Below are 25382 nucleotides of genomic sequence, written 5' to 3' on the forward strand. Positions count from 1 at the left end.
TAGTGGATCCATAATTTTAACTTTAGTGATACTGTAAATTGGGCAATATATATTCAGCCACTTGTTATACCTCTCCACAATTTTCAACAGAGAAGTTGAACAGATAGTTGAAACAATATCACATGTTCCATTTCAAATATAGAAACAATTGCTGTGTTTTAGCTGATTTTCATTCTTGATCTGAAGTGAGATAGCAGTTTTTAGGCAACACCCAAAACTTCATAGATTCCAGGCAAGTTCATGCAGATTGGAAGAATAGCAAATTTGAATCCAGTATTTAAATAAAGTAGGATAGAGAACGCTGGAAAGGACATTAGTCGGCTTGGCATCAGTAGTGGGTAAAATTCTAGAATTTATTCTTTAAAGAAGTGGTAACAGGGCACTTTGGAAAATAGTAATAGGATTGGGTAGAGACGACATTGATTTATGAAAGGAGAATCTTGTTAGACAAATCTGTTTTTTTGGAGGTTGTGACTGAAAGGATAAGGGAGAATCAGTTGATGTGTTTTTAGACTTAAGAAGGCCTTCAATAAGGTGCCACACATGAGGATATCAAACAGGATTAGAACCCATGGGAGTAGTGGTTATATACTGGCGTGGATTGAGGTTTGGTTAACAAAGAGTAGGAGGAAATGGATCACTTTCAGGTTGGGAGGATGTGATTAATGGAGTACTGCAGGGATCAATTCAGATACCCATTATATTTCTTACAGATAACCTATAAACTGTGGTAATCTCAACCAAATTAGAAATTTGAAAACAATCTGTGTTCTTTAAAAAATTAATTGGTGCTAAATGCCAAAATGAAATGCAGCTCCTGTATGAAACTAAATTAAAGCCTTAATGGCACAGATTAACTCCAGCCTCCCAGACAACCTCAACCCACTGCAATTCGCCTACGGCAGACACCATCTCCCTGATGTTACACTCATCTCTGGAGCATCTGGACAGTAAAGACACCTACGTTGGACTATTGTTTATTGACTGCAGCTCAGCGTTCAATACTACAATTCCAAGTAAACTCATTTCCAAGTTCCTAGATCTGGGAATCAATACCTCCCTTTGTAACTGGATCCTTGACTTCCTGACCAACAGACCGCAATCAGTAAGGATAGGCAACATCACCTCTGCCATGATTATCCTCAGCACTAATGTTCTACAAAGCTGCATCCTCAGCCCCATACTCTGCTCCTGTACACTCAGGACTGCGTGGCCAGATTCTGCTCTAATGCCATCTACAAGTTTGCGGATGATACCACTGTCATGGGCCATATCTCAAATAACGATGAGTCGGAATATAGGAAGGAGATAGAGAGTCAAGTGACATGGTGTCATGACAACAACCTCTCCCTCATTGTCAGCAAAACAAAAGAGCTGGTCATTGGCTTCAGGAAAGAGGGTGGTGTACATGCACCTGTCTACATCAATGGTGCTGAGGTCGAGAGGGTTAAGAGTTTTAAGTTCTTTGGTGCGAACATAACCAACAGCCTGTCCTGGCCCAATCACGTAGATGTCACGGCCAAGAAAGCTCACCAGTGCCTCTACTTCTTCAGGAGGCTAAAGAAATTTGGCATGTCCCCTTTGACCTTAACCAAATTTTATCGATGCACCATAGAAAACATCCTATCCAGAAGCATCACGGCTTGATATGGCAACTGCTCTGCCTGGGACTGTAAGAAACTGCAGAGTTGTGGACACAGCTCAGCACATTACAGAAACCAGCCTCCCCTCCATGGACTCTGTCTACACTTCTCACTGCCTTGGTGAAGCAGCCCACCCACCCCAGACATTCTCTCTCCTACCCCTTCCCATCGGGCAGAAGATACAAAAGCCTGATAGCATGTACCACCAGGCTCAAGGACAGCTTCTATCCCGCTGTTATAAGACTATTGAACAGTCCCATTGTACAATAAAATGGACTCTTGGCCTCACAATCTACCTCGTTTATGGCCTTGCACCTTATGGTCTACCTGCACTGCACTTTCTCTGTAACTGTATCACTTTATTCTCCATTCTGTTATTGTTTTACCTTGTACTACCTCAATGCACTGTTGTAATGAAATTATCTGTATGGACAGTATGCAAGAAACGTTTTTCACTATCTCTGTACATGTGACAATAATAAACCAATTTACCAATTTAATATTTCTTGATTGTGGCCGGTGGTGACATCAGTACAACCATAATAAGAATTTGCTATATATTAATAAACACTGCCATTTAACACTTTTATTTCAGTTGAACAATATTTACATTTAACAATTATGTAACATCTTAAATCTTTTTACATTAGGTACAGTTTATACATCTTGCATTTCTAAAAGGTCTTGTGGTATACAGAAGTTTTCTTTTACAGAAATGTACAGGCGAAACAGTAAACTTACAAAGGCACTTTTTAGCTTCACTATAACATTATGATTAACACTGTTTCTAATAATGTGCTGAACATCTCTCACTACTTTTGAAAATGTAATTAACCTTGTTAAAACTGACAGGCCTTCTGCCTCTCATTCTGTTCCATGGGAATTTTTCTCATTTTTAAAATAGACATTTCCACTAGTCTGCATGGAAATTTCAGAAAATAACTTAGCAAAATGCAACAGGTAATGCTGAATATTAAGGTTTGATGAATGTTGAAGAGGCAAACTGCATTTCCCATAGAAATTAGAGTTTCGGGGGCCGTAAAGTATGTTGATAAAGTGATGACTTTACCAAAACATTCACATACATGCTATTCTAAGTAACAAGAATCATATCCTGTACATGTCCTATACATTAAAACAGTTCAATTATTTTCTCACACCTTAAGCACAAAGGTTCATCCAATGTCAAATATTTTTACAAAATTCACCAGTAGGAATTCTATAGGAGATAAGAGTTCAAATGAGATAGCAAACTATTTTCTCAGCAACCTAAACAAAAAATAACTTTACAAAACTGTCAACCAAGATTCAGTGAGTTTTAGCAGTAACAGCTGATCATAATTTAAACCTGAAAAATACTGTCAAGACAAGAATACAACAAATATCCAAAGTACAACAGCTACATTCACAACATTAATTTGCCTAATACTGACATCTAAATCTATTTATTTAATCCCTTCTCTCAAAATAGCACTGAGTTGTCATAGGCTTGATGTCAATTCAAGTAGTGTAATACATAACCGCACATATTAGAGCTTTCTAAGTTAAAGAGCACCAGAAGAATTCAAAGAGGAATTGTACTGATACTAACCCATGTATCAAGGCAGCAAGATACTGATCTGTGGGGCACTTCCTACACCTTTAATCAGTCCTAGTTTTCCTTTCAGTTTATTGAACATAAACTCAGTTGTGCTACAGTAGAACATCAAGTTTCCAATTTTTCCAACCATCACTGTAATCAAAGGCTACATTTTTATTTATCAGTAATTCAAAAACTACTGTACAATTTACTAAATGACAGACAACAAATATTCAAGTCAGAATTTAAATAGCCAACTCCTTTAGATGGCTCAAGTATTTTGTTTATGGCACAGTACTGCAGTCAAATTATATCACCATGTGTTCCAGAATATTAAAATTGTAAACAGAAGTGCAACTTTAGAGCTGCAAGGAAGAAGCTTTCTCTCACACATCGTTATAGTCTGGGCCAGGGAAATGGCTTGATTGCTTTTCTTAAAAATAAGAGATTAAAATTTTAGGCTTGCAAATTTTCCTTGGTTGGATGCACTAAATGTGCAGAATTATTACTGCAAGGCCATTTGATCCCCTTGCTTGCAAAGTTGAATTCCAATGACTTCAGTGGAACTGAATTTTGAAAGTGAGATACAACAACAAACCATTATGTGGTTATGATTTCTGAACATGGATGAATTTCTATCAGCTTTTCTGTTAAACTAAAATGTTCTGGTTTTTACATATTGGAGCAATTTATTTATGTAAATCAACAAAGGTTCAATCCAGAATTCTATTCACCATGGGACATTCTTCTGATCAAAATGAGATACCATTTGAAATGTATAAAAAAGCCACAATGACACCAGCAACTTGGTTCTGTATAATTGAGAGGGGGAAAAATAGATCTTTTTGCTCAGTGAATAAAACCTGTATCCATCTAATTACAAAACATGCTTTGTTCTGGATAAAGCATTGGTAGCCTATTCAAGGAAACACATTATTTACACAAATACACTTCAACATTTGCCATACAGCTGGTTTAGATGACTGACCATTACCTCATGTTTTGCTCATTGTACCCAAAATATTGACTTGCAAAATACCAAGTGAACAGACCCTGAAAAAAATTGCCAATTATTAAACATGTGCCATCACTGACTTTAGCACAGAGTTAACTGGTTTTGGGGTTAGTTTCAGGGAATAATAAATTCCAGAGGTCTCTAAAATAGAAATGAGCTCCACTTGCATACTCAATTCCACTTAGTTAGTAGTCACCATGTACATCGTAGGGGAAGAAACATATTAATATAGATACTGAAAATATGTGATATGGATGATTAGAAAATTTAAGTCACTAACTGCAATAACTGCTGAGATTATAATTTACATTATCCAAATCAGCAAGGTTTGGATAATGTAAATCACACTACGCCCAAAGTTTTAGGACTTGAAGATGTGCTAAAATATTACAGTTAAATTCAGAAATGAAGTCTTCAATAGTAGTTAAAGCCTTCCCTCAAACTAAACATTTATGTGAATACTCAGAATCACAATATTTTTACTGAGGATGAAGACAATTGTTGTAAAGTGCTCTGATATACTTTTATACAAACCTGGAAACACTATTCCATCAGTTTAGCTCAATCTTCCAAAGGCATTGGTGACTGAAGGCATCCAATTAGTCCCAGATTCATCTGTGTCGAGATTCTGAATTTGTGTGTGTATCTAATGTGTGTGTAACAGTGTAAGTACTGGTGAAGACTAGTTTATCAGTTACGATGATAAAACACCATAAATGAAGGATTACTTTTTCATCCATGCCACTGTTCTGATGTAACGCCAATCTCTGAAATGTTATGATAGGATGCATGGTGTAGCAGAAACAAATTAATAACTTACACTTGACTTTTTCTCTTTCACATTGCAGTGAAGAAATGTTTCTTATTGAAGTAAGGTTAATGGAAATGTATTGTTTTGGTTGATTATCTATTAATATGGATAAGAACAACCATTATGAAGTCCTGATTTTTCAGGCGGCATGCGAGTAATAATGGCAGTGGTAGCAGACTGGCCATATGAATATTTAGATTCAATATTTATGCATGCATGGGCTCACAGTGTGAATTACAATATCTGATCAGCAGGAGCACACTAAGACTACATTATTGTGCAACCTTTGAACTTTTTCCCCTCTGAAAGATTCACTGAACCATTGATAGCGGAAACAGTCAAGAGCAACATTGTTTTTTTACGGCATGATGGTCCTGTTGATTAGCCTGTTAGGCTTTCACATCCAAAGCTCGGTGTAATATATCCATTCTTCTAAGGTGGAAGTAATTTCCTTCCCATTACAACGCTGTGCCGAAATGAAGATATGTGAATCTGGTACACAAGATCAAAGGAGGAATGCGTGGAATTATTAATAATATGTGGAATAATGATAAAGCTGCAGGGAAAGAATAATAATTTTGTTTTAAATGTACAGAGAAGGCGTCATGTCTTTGTCAGATTTATAAAGCTCCAGTGTGGCTCAGGATGTTTTGTTGCTATGACGATTTCATTGTTAGTGCTGTTGAGAATCATATTTGTAGTACAATACTTGCAAAATTATTGCTTGCAGTCCTTTCTCGCTGCACAACAATTTCCAATGGGAAAAAGCTATAATGGTTTTCTTCTTCAGCTTAGAAATCCTTGTTTCCGGTTCATACACTCATTATCCTCCGTAAAGAATAGTTCGTTGCATTAAATACACAGTTAGATGCTGTAAGATAATTCCTGACTGCTGTCTCTAGTGTCCAGCATGTACCCATTTGTTAATCCTTTAGCATTCCATGTTTTTACTCTGCAGTCACTGAAAGAAATGTTAAAAACAAAATAAGGAAACAAATTCTGTTCGATAACCACAGTAAGCTACTTTTGTTTCATTGCTGGGATATTACAAAAATAAATGTTAAGAATAATTCTACACTGGTCAATTTCACACCAGAATACATCAAAATGTCTTGAAAAGCAAACGGCTACAGGCAAGAGTACCACCCATACCCTATTTCTAGATTCCACACAGACACTTGTCATCCACTGAGCATTTTCAGGTGAGAAGGCAAAGCTCTGAAGAGAAGGTACACTCCCTCGTTTAGCTTTTCTGAATAGCTATCAAAAGTTTGCACTAAGCGACATAGTTAGCCAAGTCATCTCACTCCCTTCATGTGAAATGCTTAATTTTGATTGGTATTCATACCTATTAACTTGGTTTTAAAGGGTCAAAATTAATCCATAAACAATGGACCCTTTCTATTTATAAAAGATTTTTTTCTGCACTTTGTTCTTGCAAAAGCTGATGTAATTGGCTATATTTAACTAATTTTAATTAAATACAAGCAAATCTGGCATACTGTACAGTATCGGTCTCCTTATTTAAGGAAGGATATCAATGCACTGACAGAGAAAGTTTACTTGAGTACTCCCTGGATTGTGCAGGTTATTTAACGAGGAAAAGTTGGAGAGGCTAAGCTTGTATCCACTGGAAGTTAGAAGAGCAAGAGGGTACTTCATTGAAACATAAGATCCTGCAGGATTTTGACAGGGTGGATGTGGAGAGCTTTCTTCTTGTGGGAGAATCTAGAATGAGGGATCACAGAGGTAGGTACAATTACAGGACATTTGGACAGGTTAATGGATAGGAAAGGTTTCGTGGGATATGGGTCAAATGCAGGCAAGTGGGACAAGCTTAGACTGGATGAGTTGGGCCGAAAGGCCTGTTTCCGGCATGGTAGCGTCACAGTTAGAGTAACGTTATTACAGCACCAGCGATCAGGGTTCAATTCCCGCCGCTGCCTGTAAGGAGTTTGTACGTTCTCTCCGTGACTGCGTGGGTTTCCTCCGGGTGCTCCAGTTTCCTCCCACATTCCAAAGACATACGGGTTAGTGAAGTTAACATGGGTGTAAATGGGCAGCGCGGGCTTGTTGGGCTGGAAGAGCCTGTTACCATGCTGTATAAATAAAGTTTAAAGTTTATGTAACCTTATGACTGTTTAACAATAAGGGATTTTCTAATTAAAAATGATGGGGTGAATATTTTTCTCTGATGATTACAGGGGATATTGGTGAGGTCACACCTGAAGTCCTGCTTACAGTTTTGGTCCCCTTATTTTGGAAACGATACACAAGTATTAGAAGTATGCAAAAGAGATTCAGCAGGCTAATCCCTGGGATGAAAGGGTTGTCCTGTCATGAGTGGCTAAAAAAGTGGGATCTGTAATTTTTTGAATTTAGAAGGATCTTATTGAAACATATAAGATTCTGAGGTGGCATGCAAGGTAGACGTTGAGATGTTTCCCCAACGAGGAGTCTCAAACAAGTGGACACAAGATAAAGGGGCGGACATTTAAAACTAACGTGTTCAGCAATTTCTTCTTGCAGAGGATGGTGAATCTCTGGAATTTTCTATCCCAGATGCTTGTGGAGGCTGGATCATTGGGGGTATTTAAGCAGAAGGTAGACATATTTTTGGAAGATCAGGAAATTTATGGCTGTGGGGAACTGATTCAGAAGTGGACTTAAGGCTTGGGGAGGTTGAGCCATGAACATTTTAATGGGCAGGCTTAAGGAGCCATGTGACCGACTCATGCTCCTATTGTGTTCTCATGTTCAGCAGAAATGGCAGAGCCGGGGACTGAGAGGACCGCTCCTGATCCTATTCTCCATGTTCATAAAATTTACATTTTCCTCTTTTTTCCTTTTCTGAAACTTTGGCTCATCGACAGTTTGTTCAACAACATTTTCCTCTTTTTTTTCTATGATCAGCATTAAACTGCACACTAATTACTAACACTCCAACACTAATGTTCTTGTTTCCTTCAGAAGTTACTACTTCATGAATGAACAGACCTCTTGGGACATTTTTAGCCCAGTTTGTGGTCAGAGCAAAGAGACCGTATTTGCTACCAACTTGAAAGAAAGCCCAGCGATCCCTCCAATGTGGATTTCACCTCTCTGACTTTAATTTTATTCTGGCTTCATCATGATAAATATGTCAACAGATAAGTTGAGCGGTCAATCACATTGAAGAATCCTTACCAACAATAAAATATTTACAGAGAGTGAAATAAATACCAAGGCAAACACATGAAATTAAGATGCTGAAAAATACTAAAATTTACTTTTGGAAAAAATTGCATTTTTTCTTGGGAAACCAGATACCACACATAAGATTAGTTTGTCAAGCCAAGGGAGGTGATTATAGCACAATGTCCTCTAATTGTAGCTCCTTCAATAAAACTTAGCTTTGGAGTAATGTGTGCAAAAAGTTGAAATTCATGTCAATTTAGTAACTGAAAATTTCCATTCATGAGGTGCACTGTGTGGGAGGAGCAGAGTATAACCCATGACAAAGAATGGATTCCAGTTGTGTTCTCTTCCACTGTTTAATGATTGCAAATGCACTGACACCACAGAATCCTGGCAATTAATTTTTCACGTCTCATTTTTTTATCAGGTTGTTTGCAGGTGGGGATGAGAGGGTGTTGACACCATGACCAGACACCATCTTAAGTTAGAAGTTGACATGAACCTTGTATATTAATTACAGCCATTATTTGTTGAGAAGGAGGCATTAGTTGGGTACATTTCCACTCATTGGTTATTTCTTTAAATATTTAAATCCACCAGAAAAATTAACCAAATAAAGGAAATGGCTGACTTAACTAAAAGGCTGCAAGCACTCTGAAATATTTAAATATAAAAAAATGTGAATGTTCCCTTAAAAAGATTCTGCTTGAATAACTATCGCATTAGAAAAACTCAACTTTTGGTAAACTAAAACTATTTCAATTGTAATGCATTTTTATGAGCTATTTTTCCCTTAGGAATCACAGAATTTTGATCTCTTGCTACTTCTAAAGGTATAGTTACAGCCCTCAAGTAAATCATTGCCAAGAGGCTGTAACACAACCAGCTCTGTACTCCCAATTCTTGATAAGAGATTCAATTCAGCCTTTCAAATTTCAAGAATTTTACTCTGTGTAATTTCATACCTTCATCTCAAAACTGGTACATAAAATCAGGCGCAATAGTAAGAATATAATCAAAATGGTATGATAGAAGAAAGTTAACATCAATTTAAAATGGTAACACTTTCCTATTGTAAGGTGATGTGGATAGATATGTAGCTTTTCAATAATGATTTAGACTAAACTGGTTATTATAAAAGCATAGGATGTAAAGTCACACAGATTTGGTGACATTGTTTGCTATTGTATCCTCTTCCCTGCCTTTTCATTTCACTCCTCATTGAAGTCACATTATGTCCCTCAAATTGATGGTTGGAATCATCAGCTATTACAGATACACCAAGGAGATAATGAATACTACTGTGCCAATATCAAACCAGCATGAATCCTTCTGCAGATTGGCATCGTCTCATTAGTGTTATTCCTCATTTAGTCGAATAGCTCTGCTGGCAAGACACCTTCATGTGGATTTAAAATTGTGCTGTGCACGTGAGGCAGCAGAGTCTGAAAACAGATTTTGCTTGTCTCAGTGTTTGAGTGCTATGAGAGGGACTTCATCATTCTACTGGCATAACTGGACTAGTGTCATCTGATATATTACTGTACATGGTCAGAAATTCTAATCAATTAGGGTATTAAAGAATGTAAATATTTGGGGAAGAGTTGAACAAGAATTGGGTTTCCAGAGGATATCAAACCCCACTATTATAATGATGCAATATCAATTTTGAAAATCCACTGGACCTGAAGTTCAAAATGGAGAAATCCATGATTTTTGCTTTTATTTAGAAAGGCTTAGTAGACAAATCACCATACCGATGAGCAGCAAAGAAGAATCAAGTACGGAGAAGAGCAGAAATCAGGGGTTTAAGGTATACTACTGGCACGGCTCTTAATGGCAAGGACACGTCGAGGCAAACAAGGAGTTAGGCCTGCAACATAATTCCATAGCTTCACCCGGCAATCGCTGTAGCAGAAAGGAAAGAGAAAAAGAGAGACAGGGGTATAATACAAGTCTGAAAGGTGTAAGGAAGAAAGAGACCCAAGGATCTGTAGATGTATGACACAGGGATTATCTTTTTAATCATCCAATTATTGAAATGAATACAGATGCTATTTAAGAGAGCATTGTTGTGGTAGGAAATAAGACTGTCTTCTCCTACCATCCTGAAAACAAAAGTATTTAATGGTCTTAAACTGGAGTAAGGCACAAGTAAAGCCACACAAAGCACCTTCCAACAACCAGGAGCAACATTTATGAATGTGCAGTTACAAGCCACACAGCCACCTCTACAACCTAGAATTTCAACCTCTTGTCCTTAGCTATTAAGTTGGAATAGGTGCTATTCAAAAGAGTCAAAAGATGGATGGTGCTTGCAAAATACTAAAACATGTCAATTCATGATAACTGTTCATGGTGTAATCCAATACGAGATTCTTAAGGTTCTTCTTGTTTCTAATTGTTATTGAACGCTTTGGGGCAACCTAAAATAGAGCTAACTTTATGCTGTGAGCAGTACCTGGTCAATCTTCATGAAAGTGAGGACAATTAGCATATCTGCTTGTCCTTGTGAAACTCCCAGCTTTTACCTAATATAACTGTACAGATGTTTGGGACTCCCAAGCAAAGGCAGAAGTCTCAAATATCTGCATAAATGATGGTCTCTCTCAGGACAACTGCACTTCACCGAATCCAACATGAGAGAGCACTTTGGCTTGGAAATCTCTCTGCTAAATCTGCTTTGTCAATCTGGTACAAATCCAGTGGGCCATTCATTTTGATTGGAAGGAATTTCTGTGGCTGTAGGTTGCAAGGAAATTTGATTTTCATAATTTAATCCAGTCAGTTTAAATGGGTGGATCTGATGTAACACCTCAATGTTAAAAGAAACTGAAAAAATTAAGGAAGTGTTGCTCCAATCTTAATAAGTTAGGAATCAAAAAACAATCTTGTTTTAATTAAATATAAATCAGATGAAACTTAATTTTAACAGTTTCAAAAAATTGTTAATTTCCAGACATCATTTTAAAATATACTACAAATAATTGGAAAACAAACCAGAACTAAGGGTCTGTTCACATTCTGAAACTTCTCAACTGTATTTTCCTTGACAAAAAACAAATGTGTCCTTTCTTGGCAAAAAAGTGTTTCAATTGACTCTTGTAAATGACTTAAGTATTAATTACATACCTGGAAGCAGTGAAAATCCTGCTGGAATTTGTGCAGATGGCATTAATGGGACTGTCATGGCCTCTGATCTCTCCCAGTGGTGTAAAGTTGTCTATGTTCCAAACTTTAAGCATTCCCCCTCGGCAACCACTCAGCAACAGATCACGGCCAGGTACAAATGCCAGAGCACATACCCAATCCTTGTGAGCATTAGGAATTTGCTAAATAAAATTAAAATAAAATATGTACACTATATGGAAATATAGCAAAGCTATCTCTTATTATCACAATTTCTGGAGAAATACTCATTCTTAAATTAACTTTTTTCTGGTCACTTAACAATTCATAATAATGCTACTCACGATGAATATATTTTAATGGAGATCAAGCTTTTTTGAAAGAAAATGGGCACAAGTCCCAATGAAACCAAGTGATAAATTTTTGTGATGGGGATATGCTTTGCAGTGTCTGTCTTGAACAGACATCAAACTAGTAGCCTTCAAAATATCTGCCCATACAATGCAACCACATAGGATTAGGAATAGACCACTCAGCCTGTTCTGTCATTCAATTAATCAAGGAAGACAATGTGTGAAATATTCAAATTTGCAAATAGTATTACACTGTAGAATTGGCTGAAAGCCCACAATAGATGAAGGTACTATTAGTGACAAGAATCAAGATGAGTAGGTTAAACATTTGTGAACAAACAAAGGTAAAGTCACATAACACACTTTGCCTAGGCATGATAATAAACAAAAACATTAAAAAATAGAAACAAAAAGAAAATTAATCAGAAAACTAATCTGAAGCCTTCTGTTCCAAATGAAAAGGTCAAAGAATTAATCTGCACACCTGTATGAGTTCTTGTCCTTCCAAGTCCCATTTTTTAATTCCATTGTCTCTTGATCCACTGAATAGAATATCACCATGGATTCCCAGGGATTCAATTCCATCATAGTGCGGAGGCTCAAAATTATGTGTAGGACTAACATTTCCCAGAGTACTTTCAGCAATTTCAAACTTCTGTGGAGCAAATAGATAGTTGTTAGTATTTGAAAATCTAAACATAATCTGAGGTAATTTAAAAGAAATGTAGGGTAGTTCAAATTAAACTCTGAGGAAATATAGGTCTAGAAATTCTTCAGTTTGTGCTTTCACATGTTGGGGAGATGATGTGCAGAGAAAAACAGGGGTGTACTACAACAATTCCAAACAAAATCCCATGGGTGTCATTCTACCTCACATGATACCCAAGGTGCCATATGCAGTAGAACTGGCAAATTCCAGTCTTTCAGTTTGGCAAATCCCATTAATGCTGCATGCTTGGCTTTCTATGAACTACAGTATCCACAGTGGAAGTGGCTGGGAGGTCAGGATAAGAGGTGCACGACAGATTCTCAGCTGGACAACATCAGGAGCAGCTTTGGAAGGAAATTTTGTGTGTTCTAGGGAGAAGATTTGTTTAGTGGTATGGGTGCCTGGTAGTTTTTGGTGAGTGGCTAAAGATCTTAGGGTGTCTTGGAGTTAAACAGCAGGTAATGGAAACTGATCAGTGGGGGAGTTGAGTATAGAGGCGATCATTTCAAATGTAAAGAGAAAACAGGAATTTATCTTCTCATCACAGCCAGCTCCCCAGCAGTGTCCCAGGAAATGACAGGCTTCTGTAAGGTAGCAGCAGGACTTAACCCTCTGGTTAGGACCTGCTTCTGCAGTTGAGGTCCACATTGCTCATTAATTGCGTACATGGCATAATAAAGGATCATGCAAGCACATTATTCATGGATACCCAATAGCGTCCTTTGTACTTTCGTGCATGATGGAATACCACATAAGAACATAAGAAATAGGAGCAGGAGTAGGCCCAGCAAGCCTGCTCCGCCATTCAATAAGAACATGGCTGATCTAGCTGTGGACTCAGATTCCACCTACCTACCTTTTCCCCATAACCGTTAGTTCCCCTACTATGCAAAAATCTGTCTAACTGTGTCTTAAATATATTTAATAAGGTAGCCTCTACTGCTTCGCTGGGCAGAAAATTCCACAGATTCACTACTTTCTGGGAAAAACAGTTTCTCGTCATCTCCATCCTAAATCTATTCCCCTGAATCTTGAGGCTATGTCCCCTGGTTCTTGTCTAACCTACCAATGGAAACAACTTTCCTGCCTCTATCTTATCTATCCCTTTCATAACTTTGTGTTTCTAATAAGATCCCCTCTCATTCTTCTGAATTCCAGTGAGTATAGTCCCAGGCGACTCAAATCTCTCCTCATAGACTAACCCCCTCATCTCCAGAATCAACCTTGTGAACCTCTGCACTGCCTCCAAAGCCAGTATATTTTTCCTCAAGCAAGGAGACCAGAATTGCACACAGTACTCCAGGTGCGGCCTCACCAGTATCCTGTACAGTTGCAGCATAACCTCCTTGCTCTTAAATTCAATCCCTCTAGCAATGAAGGCCAACATTCCATTTGCCTTCTTGATAACCTGTTGCACCTGCAAACCAACCTTATGCGATTCATGCACAAGCACTCCCAAGTCCCACTGCACAACAGCATGCTGCAATCTTTCACTATCTAAATAATAATCTGATCTATTTATCTTTCCAAAGTGGATGACCTCACATTTACCAACATTGTACTCTATCTGCCAGACCTTTGCCCACTCACTTAACCTATCTATATCTCTCTGCAGACTCTCCGCATCCTCTGCACAACTTGCTTTGCCACTTCATTTCGTGTCATCAGCAAACTTAGATACGCTACACTCGGTCCCCTCTTCCAGATCATTAATGTATATCGTGAACAGCTGTGGGCCCAGCACTGACCCCTGCAGCACTCCATTCTCCACCGATTGCCAACCAGAGAAATACCCATTTATCCCAACTCTCTGCCTTCTATTGGTTAACCAATCCTCTATCCATGCTAATACATTACACCCAACTCCATGTATCCTTATCTTATGGATAAGTCTTTGATGCAGCACCTTATTGAACGCATTCTAGAAATCCAAGTATACAACATCCACCTGTTCCCCTCCATCCACTGCACTCATTATATCCTCAAAGAACTCCAATAATTTTGTCAAACAGGACCTGCCCTTCCTGAATCCATGCTGTGTTTGCCTGATGGAACCATTTCTATTCAGATGTCTCGCTATTTCTTCCTTAATGATAGCTTCAAGCATTTTCCCAACTACAGATGTTAAGCTAACTGGCCTACAGTTACCTGCCTTTTGCCTACATCCTTTTTGAAACAGTGGCATGACATTTGCTTTCTTCCAATCCGCAGGTCCTGCCCAGAGTCCAGAGAATTTCAGTAAATTATCACAAACGCCTCTACTATAACTTCCACCATTTCTTTCAGTACCCTGGGATGCATCCCATCAGGACCAGGGGACTTGTCTACCTTTAGGCCCACTAGTTTGCTCATCACTACCTCTTTAGCAATAGCAATTGTATCAAGGTCCTCACCTTCCATCGCATTCATAACATCTCTCTTTGGCATGTTAGACGTGTCCTCCACTGATACAAACAAGTCATTCAAGGCAACTGCTGTTCCATTCTTACATGCATCAGATATTCCTTGGTTTATGGCCTGTGCGACTGCAATTCCCAATCATCTCCACCCTGCAACCACGTTTCTGTAATGGCCACTAAATCATACCCCTTTGTACTGATTTGTGCCACAAGTTCACTGATCTTGTTTCAAATAATACAGGCATTCAGATAAAGTGACCTTACACTCATTGTCCTTTTAGGACCTAGTAACCATTGTGTCCTTTGCATTTGACTTTTCTGTACTCCACTCCTACTTTTCTCTTTCCTAACTTTTGCTTTGGTCTTTGCATTGCTTCCCTCTATCTTTCTGCATGGATTCCCATTCCCCTGCCACATTAGTTTAAACCCCCTCCAACAGCATTAGCCAACAATCCCCGTCGGACATTGATCCCAGTCCTGCCCAGGTGCAGATGGTCCGGTTTGTACTGGTCCCACCTCCCCCAGAACCAGTTTCAGTGCCCCAGAAATCTGAAACCCTCCCTCCTGCACCACTGCTCAAGCCACATATTCATCCTAACTGTGCTGCTGTTCCTACTCTGACTAGCACATGGCACAGGAAGCAATCCCAAGATTATTACCTTTGAGGTCCCACTTCTTAATTTACCTCCTAGCTCCCTAAATTCCACTTGTAGGACCTCATCCCGCTTTTTTTTTCCTATATCGTAATACCACACCCCAAAAAAAGCTTGTCTCAGTCACAACAGCCATGAAATTATTGTAACAACCCATTAGGGAAGGAGATCCAGAGCAACATACACTATCCAGATGAAGGGTCTCGACCTGAAATGTCAACTATCCATTTTCCTCCATAGATGCTGCCTGACCCACTAAGTTCCTCCAGCATCTTGTGTGTTGGCCCAGATTCCAGCATCTGCAGTCACTTGTGTCTCCAGGGAAGGACATATGCCATCCTTACCTGGTCTGGCCTGTCTGAGATTCCAGCACACCAATGTGGTTTACTCTCGAATCCCTCTTTAGTTCAAGGACAATTAGGGACAGACGATAATTTTTTTTAATGTTTTGGACTGGTCTAATTACCATGAAGGCTTGCTCCAGGGAACAGGCAGGGGTAGTGGCCCAGAATGCTGAAGTTTGAATCAAAGAATATTACCTTCACATAATGATCTTTGGAACCAGTGATGACCAAATCATGTTTTGTTGCTGTACTCTCCACAGTGAGGCACATTACAGGACCAATGTGACCCATCAGTTTTCCAACAGGCTGAATTCTATGAAGGTGAGAAAGAGAGAAATCAATACTTGCCAAAGAGAGTACAGTGCATGAAAGAAGTTCCTTCCACCTAGAGAAAGCACCATTTTGAAAGAAATGCCAGCTCAGAAAATACGACATCAAGGTTAGAGTTCAAATTTCTTAAAAATAAATCAAATCCATTGAAATTGTTACATTATTAAATTTCATTCTTCGACAGTGACTACAAAGGCAAGGATGGCATTTACTGACCATCCCAAGTTGTCCCTAGGAATGTGCTGGGCCAGCTTCTTCAGTTGTCACCGAGCACTTGTAAGGTATTCCCTTTAGGCAGAAGTTTCAACCAATGGACACAGAAGGAAGAATAAAAGTCCATGGCAAGACTTGGACTAGCATCTGTTCATAAGTGTATTTCAATGCACACGTTGCCTGTGTCCTTCCAGGTGGTAGCAACTGCAGACTTCTGAAGTTCTGCAAAGAAACCTTTGCAAATTGCTGCAGTATTTTGGAGGATTTCTTTTAGAAATCTTTGTTGCTGCTACTCCCATTTAGCAAGTGGGTGTAATGCTATTGCACTACTCAGGTGCCTTGGAGGTAGCAGAACAGCTTTGGAAAGTCAGGAGGCGAGGCTGACATTAGTTTCCAAAGAACATCGCCTATAGCATATTTCAATATGAATACTTTATAACACATTTCATAATGCAAAAATATTCAATAACAATGAACCAAATGTATCAGCTGCATATTTTTAAAATTCTCCAAACCAATTAAAAATGCTAAATGAAAATTAAACATATTTATGCTACAGAAAAATAATGAAATATGCTCAGGGAAGGTTCCTTACTTCTTAAGGTCCCAGATCCGAACAGAATTGCCAGTTGCAGCATAGAGGAGAGTGCCAGTGGGATTCAGTGCAATCTGATTTATCTGGTGCTCCCCTTGTGCTATGCTCACAGTGCGGCTGGCTGTACTGGCACAAGCATCACCAGAAATTACCTGACCAGAGGAACTGATCACAGGAAAAGAAAATCAGACAGTTATTATTCTTCAAACTGTTACATAATACCATAATGTAGTTTGTTTCGTTCAGCCTCAAGGATATCAAGAAGTGACTTGCTACCTGCAAAATGAACACCCAGTATTAAACATGTTCAAGTTCCATGAGCTGTTGTTAATTAATTCCATTAGCTTCAGGCCATGGAACTAAAGCCTCAAGCTTCTTGGGAGACATATAATTAGAAAAGAGGTGTTGCAGGGTTAGCACAAGGCTGGGGAGAGTGTAAGGCCGAGTTGGATCTGGCCTACTAACTGTTTTGATTGTTGTTTTATTAAATGTTAACCTCTGGTTATTACACGTGAAAATTCTGGAATCTATTATGTTTTGTTCATTCTTCCTCAGGGGATCCAGAAAGCTAATCAGCCAACACTGTGCCCACATAAATTTTGTGAGCTGTCATTTTTGTCAGAAAACTCAGTAATAAGTGTGAAATCATTCTCTTGTGATCCTCCCACTCCCAACTGGGAACGACAATGGGATTAAATATTAACAATTTTCATTAATTTGCTGCATACATCATATCTTGGAAGTGACATTTATTGGGAACATTTGTTCCTTCAACAGCTATTGGTTTCTTGCTGAAACCCATCTGAAATCAGACCATTTCATTGGGTCAGATTGCACTGACAACTAGCTCTTTGCCAGCAGTTCTTTGGAGAACCGCCAACTAGTTGCGGTTCACGAGTGCATTCCACACTTCTGCATTTGTACACTAGGATAAGTGTAGGATGAGTGTAAATGGATGCTAGATGCTTAGCGTGGGCTTGTTGAGCTGAAGATTTTGTTTCCATGCTGTATGACACCATGACTCTGACCAATAGGTAAATATTCCTTTCATTCTTCTGCAGTCTCCAAACTCCTTGCTTCACATTGTTATTTCCATGGATTTTTAAAAGCATGTTATTGAGTGCTTCTGGGAGTCAATAATGATAGCAATAAATAGAACTCCATTTACCATACTAGTGAATGACTCCAAAAATTCAACAAAGTTAAAATGACAGAATGTACCTATCAGAATTTAACATGGATTTTCTCTAATCAACTTGTTGAAATAACCTGTCGTTTGTGTGTAAAAATAAGACCAGTAACTTACCCACAATGAACATTGAACTAACTTGTCTAAAGTTTCTGCTTTTTCGATCCCTCTGTTAAATGACATGTAATCTTCCAATGAAAAGAGCACAATTCCTTGTCCCGTCTTTCTTATAACTTTATGAGCCCAAAGTTTAGTTAGCATCAATTGAATACATATGCAGCAAATGGAGCTCTATTAGGCCATAGGATAGAGAAAAGTCTTACGTTAGTGTCCTGATGCATTTGGGAGTGTCTCGGATATCCCACACTTTGATGTACGACGTAGAGACAGTAAACACAAGGCTGGAGTAACTACAGTACTTGACAGAGACCACATTGTTTGGATGCCCTTTTAGGGTACTGATTTCCTGTCCAGTGGCCAGATTCCACACTTTGCAGGTCCGATCTAAAAGAATGACAGAGAATAAAACTCAACAAGCCACAGGAAACTCAGAAGTCCAGAAGCAGTATATTTTTAGTAATTCAATAAGATTTAAAGCAAATTTAAACTTAATTTAATCTCTTTTAAAGTTGAAAATGAAACTCGTTCTTCAAAGAATAACATAGCTCCTTAAATTTCCGTAAAGGAAAGTCTTTTTTTTAAAATGATATTTACATATTTTTAAATATCTTTTATTTTATTCTTTAAAATTGTTACTTACAGATAACTTGGACACAGAGGTTTTGCAGAGTGTCTCCTCTATTTCAATATCATAAGCAGACAGTACTATCGATCACCTAACAGGTCACTTACCACATCACAATAGGGAAGTTTTATACAAAATGTCTCTCCTCATTGAATTCAGCAATTATGTTTAAAGCATTAAGAATTTCCACTTTATCATTATTTATGTTTAATAGCACATGGCAAATGCTGCTCATAATCAATTTTTTCCCCAATATCATAATTGTGCTTTTTTATCAGCTAAGAAAACACAGAATTTCATGGTCTAAACCTTCACATTTTTTGGTTTGACACTCTGCTGGCATGACTTGAAGTCTAGCAGCATGGTAACAAACATACAAATCTGCACAATTCATTGCACACTGCTTTCTCAATCTCAGCCAAGCTGTCTACAACACGGTAAAATGAAATGAAAAAGGAAATTAATCTGCATGGCTCGCAGCTGGTTAATGGAGTGATTTTGGCACAGTTCTCGGTACATGACATACGGTATGACAGAGTAGAAAGTGATAAACAGAGACAACATTGTTTTCATTATACCTGCTAACCATATGACTTGGGTAAGGGTTAATGCACTTTCTCAACTGAATACTGCTAGAACCAGATGTCATTTTTACAATTGAAGACGAATGTGTCCAAATATTTACAAGTTGAATCAACATCCTAAATATTGTCATGATTTAACTGACAATGTTTCACAAATACAAATTAACAGTGTTTCTTCCAGTATCACTAATTTTGCAAGCAATTTTCAGACATGGACTGTGGCTTTTAATCAAGAGAAATCACTGCATTAATGAACTCATTTTAAACAGAAAAAATTCTCAATGGTTGAACCAACCAATGTGATCTTATGCTAGTTTGATGTAACACTTCATGTTAATGTGCAGAAAGAGAAATGTACTTCAAATTTGGAAACAGAATATAATTTAACATGTAGGAATAATCAGACAAAATACCAAAAAAATGGATAGAACGTGCACAAGAAGTAGTGGGAAATAACTCTAATAATCAACGAGAGGGTTAGATGAATATTGGGTTTACTCACTCACATCAGAACAAAAAAAACAAAATGCTCAAAAACTTAAATATTTATTCATTATTAACAACATATGATTGGTTGCTGTTTTCTGAGGGGGACAGGAGGAGAATTAGATATTTCAATTTTTTTCAAATTAGGATCAAAAGCATTAAACAAAGATGATATATAGAACATTTCCTCCCAAATTCCAGCATCAGAGTGAGGTGTTCTCATCGGAAAAAACACAACTGAAGGTGCTTTTATTCTATGTTTAACTGTGTTCAAGAAATTTCTTTCACCTCAACCTCAGAAGACGACCTGTCTTAGGATAAGGAGGACATTTCATTTCCTATAATCCTGCCAAGACTTCTTGAGCAAGTTATTTGATTTATTGGCAGTGTTGATCTGTCAATCCACTTTCTACACCACAGACAAAGAAGTTTATTATTCAATGTAAACTTATGTGACTCATTGTAGACCTAAAAAGCCTTTGCCTTCCCCTCCATCAAATCATTACCTTTTGAGCCAGTGAATAGCAGGTCATCAGTTGCATCCAGACACAGCACAGGTTTAGAGTGCCCTTCAGCAACTGAAATGCATTGGAGTGGGGCAGTCCTGCCACCCTTGGCACCACCAACTGGATTAATGACACCCCTGAAGAAAGAACATAAAATGGGTAAGTAAACTCTTTTGAACTGAGTGTTCTCCTCAAGGTAGTGAATGAGTTATTTGGAAATGGCTTATACTGAATATAAAAAGTACCTCTGATGTTACTTCCACCTTCCAATACGAATATTGATCACTTACTCAAATATCAATATTCTATCAAATATCATGTTTAGCCACTTACAACATTTAGTGGAAATCAGCACAAAATACAGACCATTTATCAGGTGTAAATGGTGATCCATTTCCATGCACTAGATATGTAACAATTAAATTAGCATTTTGTATTAAAATATTGTTGAAAAGAAAAAGTTGGATTTTCTAAAAAGCAAACACTTTTGCCAGATGATAAAAATCATGCAACACCAAACAACTCGCATGCAATATCATCGATTTCCATTAATGCAGCAGTTTGAAAACCAAACCAAAGTACTGTGCCAATTATGGAGATTCACTCAGATACTGAGCAGTCTTCACAGGACGTCGATGAGTATTGCTAGCTTATGGAGATATAGATCGCACCATACCCTCCGTGCCCCCTGTGACCTCCACCAGAGAGACAGACAAAAACATCAATTTTATCACAACACACCATTTTCAGTGCAATGAGACCTGGACAACATCCAGGTTGGATTGGTAAGTGATCAGTTACATTTGCATCACAAACATTTCACACATTGTTTATCTCCAACAAAAGAGAATGTTCTCTTTGCATTCAATATATTCACCATCAACATCCTGGAACTACCATTGGCCAGAAACTCAATTGGATGTCTAACAGAGAATAGCTATTCTGCCATGAATGACTCATGACTTGATTGCCAAATGCCTCCAACACATAATTCAGGAGTGTGATAGAATACCATCCATTTGTTTGGATGGGCACAGCTTCAATAATATCCAGAAGCTCAACAACACATATGTCAAAGCAGGCTGCTTTAGTTCCATCCACAACCTCAAATTTCGACTTCCCAACCACCCTTGTACTGTGGCTGCCTTAAGGATGCCATTCAGAGTTTATTAAACAGCACTTCTCAAAACCACAAACCTCAAATATCTAGAAGGATAAGGGGTACCTTGGAATACCACTTCCAGCATCCCAAGTAACAGACTGTCCAGACTTGATTCTTGGGTAAAAATTGTTTTTTTACCTTCATCATTTGTAAGGTAAAAATCCTCAAGCTCTCTCCTTATAGTGAGAATATCCTCTCCACATGTTTGAATCGATTTAAAAGAAAAGGTTGATCATTATGCTCATGGTTGGCTTTGCCAGCAAAATCCATATCCAGAGAAAGAATTAATAAAAAAAAAGCTGAAGCAGTTTAAAGAAAAGCCCACCACCTTTGTTTTGTAATTGGAAGTGTAATAAATGCAGCCTTTCCTGTGTTGACCATATTGTAGAACAAATTTAAAAGAAAGGTGTTTAAATACAATAGCACGAGTGATTTCAAAGTCCAGATAATGCTATATATTGCCATTTCAGCATTGCCCTGAAGTAATTCTGACACCTCAAAGACAAAACTTTCAACAGCCCATATTCATTGAAATAATGAGAAACAAAATATTGAACAGGAAAATAGAACAGGGAGGTAGACAGTGGTGTGCCTTCTTTAAACTGGAGACCATGTACGCAAGTCCAATGAGATTCCTGTTGAATATCATTGTTGCAGCATGATGCAAGTGCCCTTCCCTTCTGCTATACTGGGGCCTTCATCAGCTGATTAGCTCTTGAATAATTCACAATGTGTGGGCAAATTTATTGGCTATTATATTAAGTAATCTCAAAGTGAAAAATTGACACAAGTGAATGGAATAATATTTATCCACAATGTGATATTTGAAAATATAGCCTCCATCTCAATTCACAGGAATTTAAGGCCCCGTATTCCAAATATCAAAATTATTACAGTCCTTCTCTGGGTAAATCTATAGATGCAGTGCAAAATCTAATGAAAATTCATCACAAGGATATTTGCTGATATTGACATCAAATTGAGTTTCCAGCTGTTGGAAGGACTGGCTATCATCTGCTGAAACTCACACACATTAATTATTCACTAAAAGAGTCACCTTTTGAAATGGCTTCCTGCATGGTTACCGATCCTCCATCTTCAATGTAAAGCAAGGGACACGGACAATCTTATGGAGCTTAACAACATTTTTAATCCCATCAAGAAAATCATTTGTATTAAGCAGGGCTAGGGATGTCCTGCTTTATAATTAAATGAGCAGCTGTTATGAAGAAGTAAAATGCTTTGATAATAAAGGACTTTTAAAATTGATTCCCACAGAACCAGATGGTCCCACATGTTCTCCTGACTCCACAGTATTCCCAATGGCTCCACATCCTCCAATTTCAAGCATTTAACCTCCTTCCAGGATTTACCAATTTTCATTCCAGCAAATGGACAAGCTGACTAAGGTAATGCAATAGTTATTGGGAACCTAGTGAATGAACGTCAATGAGGGCTGATGTCCATTTACAGTCTGGCTTAGATTCCCTTGTAAGGATGCATTTATGCCCCAATCACCAAGTTCCTGCCCATAGTTGGAGTGATGAAACAAGCTTGCTTGATCCCAGTCGGATTTGGGATTGAGTTTGTAATGGACCCATTATTTAGAATCCTAGTTTGCATGCCATCTTGTGGCAGACGTATGATGCAACTCACCCCAACAAGCTTCCTGCTGGAGTGGAACCTATCTCTACCTATCTGCCCCATGTACAATATTGTTCCCCCACATTGAAGGTCCAGACAACACCCTGGAAAGCACGACCACTTTCCACGTCTTGGAAGCTACCTCGCAACAGAGGTAGACGTTGATAATGAAATTCACCATCACCTTCAATGGATTAATACAGCCTTTGTCTAAGTGTGGAAAATCATTTGAAGATCAAGACCTCAAATCCAGCATAAAGCTCATAGTTTACTGGGAGCGGTGATCCCTGTTCTTGTGCACTTCTGAGGGGCAGGGCATATGACTGTGGTGCACTACTTCCACATTAGAATGAGTTGGGGGTGGAGGGGGGGTGGTGGTTATGAGATGCTCACCATCCCAAAAGGGGGAAATCATTAAAATGCCACACGAATTCAAAACCCACCCTATGAAGACTGTATTCCTCTTCTAGAAGGTAGCATACCCCTTCGTACTGGCCGACTCTGGCCTGCCATGTCTCACTCAGGGCAGTAATGAGAGTATCAGTTCTTCTGAGTCCCCGAGCTTTAACAACAGGGCAATGTACAGGTCTGTTGCTGTTGGGGTGCTCCATCAGGGTCCTGACATTCTTGGTCCCAAACTTCATACCAAGACATGCATGTTTCCCACATGTGGCTTCTTTCAATATGGTATAGCTCTTACACACAGAGTTGCCTGATGCGCTTGACAGGCTGTGGTAGTGATACAGTGGTCAGGGGATACAAGAGGATTGAAGGCCAGTCTCTGCTGTGAGGACATAAACATACACATGTATATGGAGACACATGGGCAGCTGTCAGCAGGTGAACACACACATGCACGCACACTTGCTTGCCCAGTGCCTCCTCCCCGCTCTACTTCCCCTGCACCTTTCAGTCAGTCTCACACCCTGTCACTGAATCATGTCTCTTTCAGTGTTTCTCCCTTTGTTATCTGTGTTTACAGTAAACATAAAGTTGTTAGTCACGGAGAACAAATCAGCCACTTAAAATTTGAAAATGGCTCAATTTAAATGACATTTGAGCAATATTGATGTGTAGTCTGTTGATTTTGCATGATTTATTTATGTGGAAACTGCATCTACAAAGTTTAAAATCTGAATCAATAAATAGAAAAATGGTGCCGATGTATAATATTTTTGAAGAACTGCAGCACTAACTTTTAAATCCTTACCTCCATTTTGACCTTGAAATTATTATTCACCTGATATGCAAACCCCCACAGAACCAAAACTTTATTTCATGACATGGTTATTCAAACCTTTTCCCTGGAACTAAACATTCCACTGTTCACGCAACACCAAGTGATTCAACAAGAAATAGGACTACTAGTTTGACACTATGTATGTGTAAATCATACGCATTAAAGTACTGTCTCAGAGACAAGTGAAAGGTGCATGCAAATCAGCCCAATCAGGAAAAAAAAAGCAGACTTAGAAATGAAACCATCTTTACATTAAAGTGCTCCATTAAAAAGCTAGTCAACCACCAATCAACTAACATGAGGAACTGTGTTGCTTTTGGTACAAGTGCCGGGCGGACATAACACAAACAGTAACAAACAGTAACATGCAAACAGCAAAGCGATCAGCTGCATGGCCCAGTCAGACCAGAAGCAGAGGCCTGCACAATGCAAGAGGTGACAAAAGAAACTTGTACCTGGGTACCTCCGAGAGAGAGGAGTCACTGTCATCAGACCTACAAACAAAACAGCAGCAGGATTATGGGGAAGAAAGATGGAAGAGCTCCAGCATGTTGGACTGTTGAATAGAATCACTGATGGGAACAAGTAAGAGCAATAGGAGGTAGGCCAAGTTAAGCAGTACTGAGTGCCACAAAAGAAAGCAATTCATAAGAGAGGTAATTTTAAGGTTAATTTTTTTTCCTGATCTTTTTCCTCAAATCTATCAATTACATGACCTCCTGGACAAGCCATATAATACTAAGAGATGATTACAACTTGTAGGTTTAGATCATGTTTTCAATATTAATGAAAAATATTTGTTGGTTACAAGACTATGTAACCCATTTCATTCAAATAAATTAAGATATTCATCAAGATACTGTAGAAATAAAATGG

General features: G+C 38.5%; 1 protein-coding gene across 1 annotated transcript in view; it reads right to left on the reverse strand.

Moving 5' to 3' along the window:
- Positions 1-2224: 2224 nt before the first annotated feature.
- The window catches only part of kif21b (kinesin family member 21B), a 141262-nt gene continuing 118104 nt past the window's right edge, over positions 2225-25382 (reverse strand). Inside the window, 8 exon segments of the mRNA XM_052034870.1 lie at positions 2225-6009; positions 11358-11557; positions 12192-12362; positions 16008-16125; positions 16951-17115; positions 18463-18643; positions 20461-20597; positions 24962-25000. Coding sequence (XP_051890830.1) covers positions 5913-6009; positions 11358-11557; positions 12192-12362; positions 16008-16125; positions 16951-17115; positions 18463-18643; positions 20461-20597; positions 24962-25000 — 1108 coding nt within the window. The 3' untranslated portion in view covers positions 2225-5912.

Source organism: Pristis pectinata, chromosome 20 (assembly GCF_009764475.1).
Source record: "Pristis pectinata isolate sPriPec2 chromosome 20, sPriPec2.1.pri, whole genome shotgun sequence".
NCBI classification, from domain to species: Eukaryota; Metazoa; Chordata; class Chondrichthyes; order Rhinopristiformes; family Pristidae; genus Pristis; species Pristis pectinata.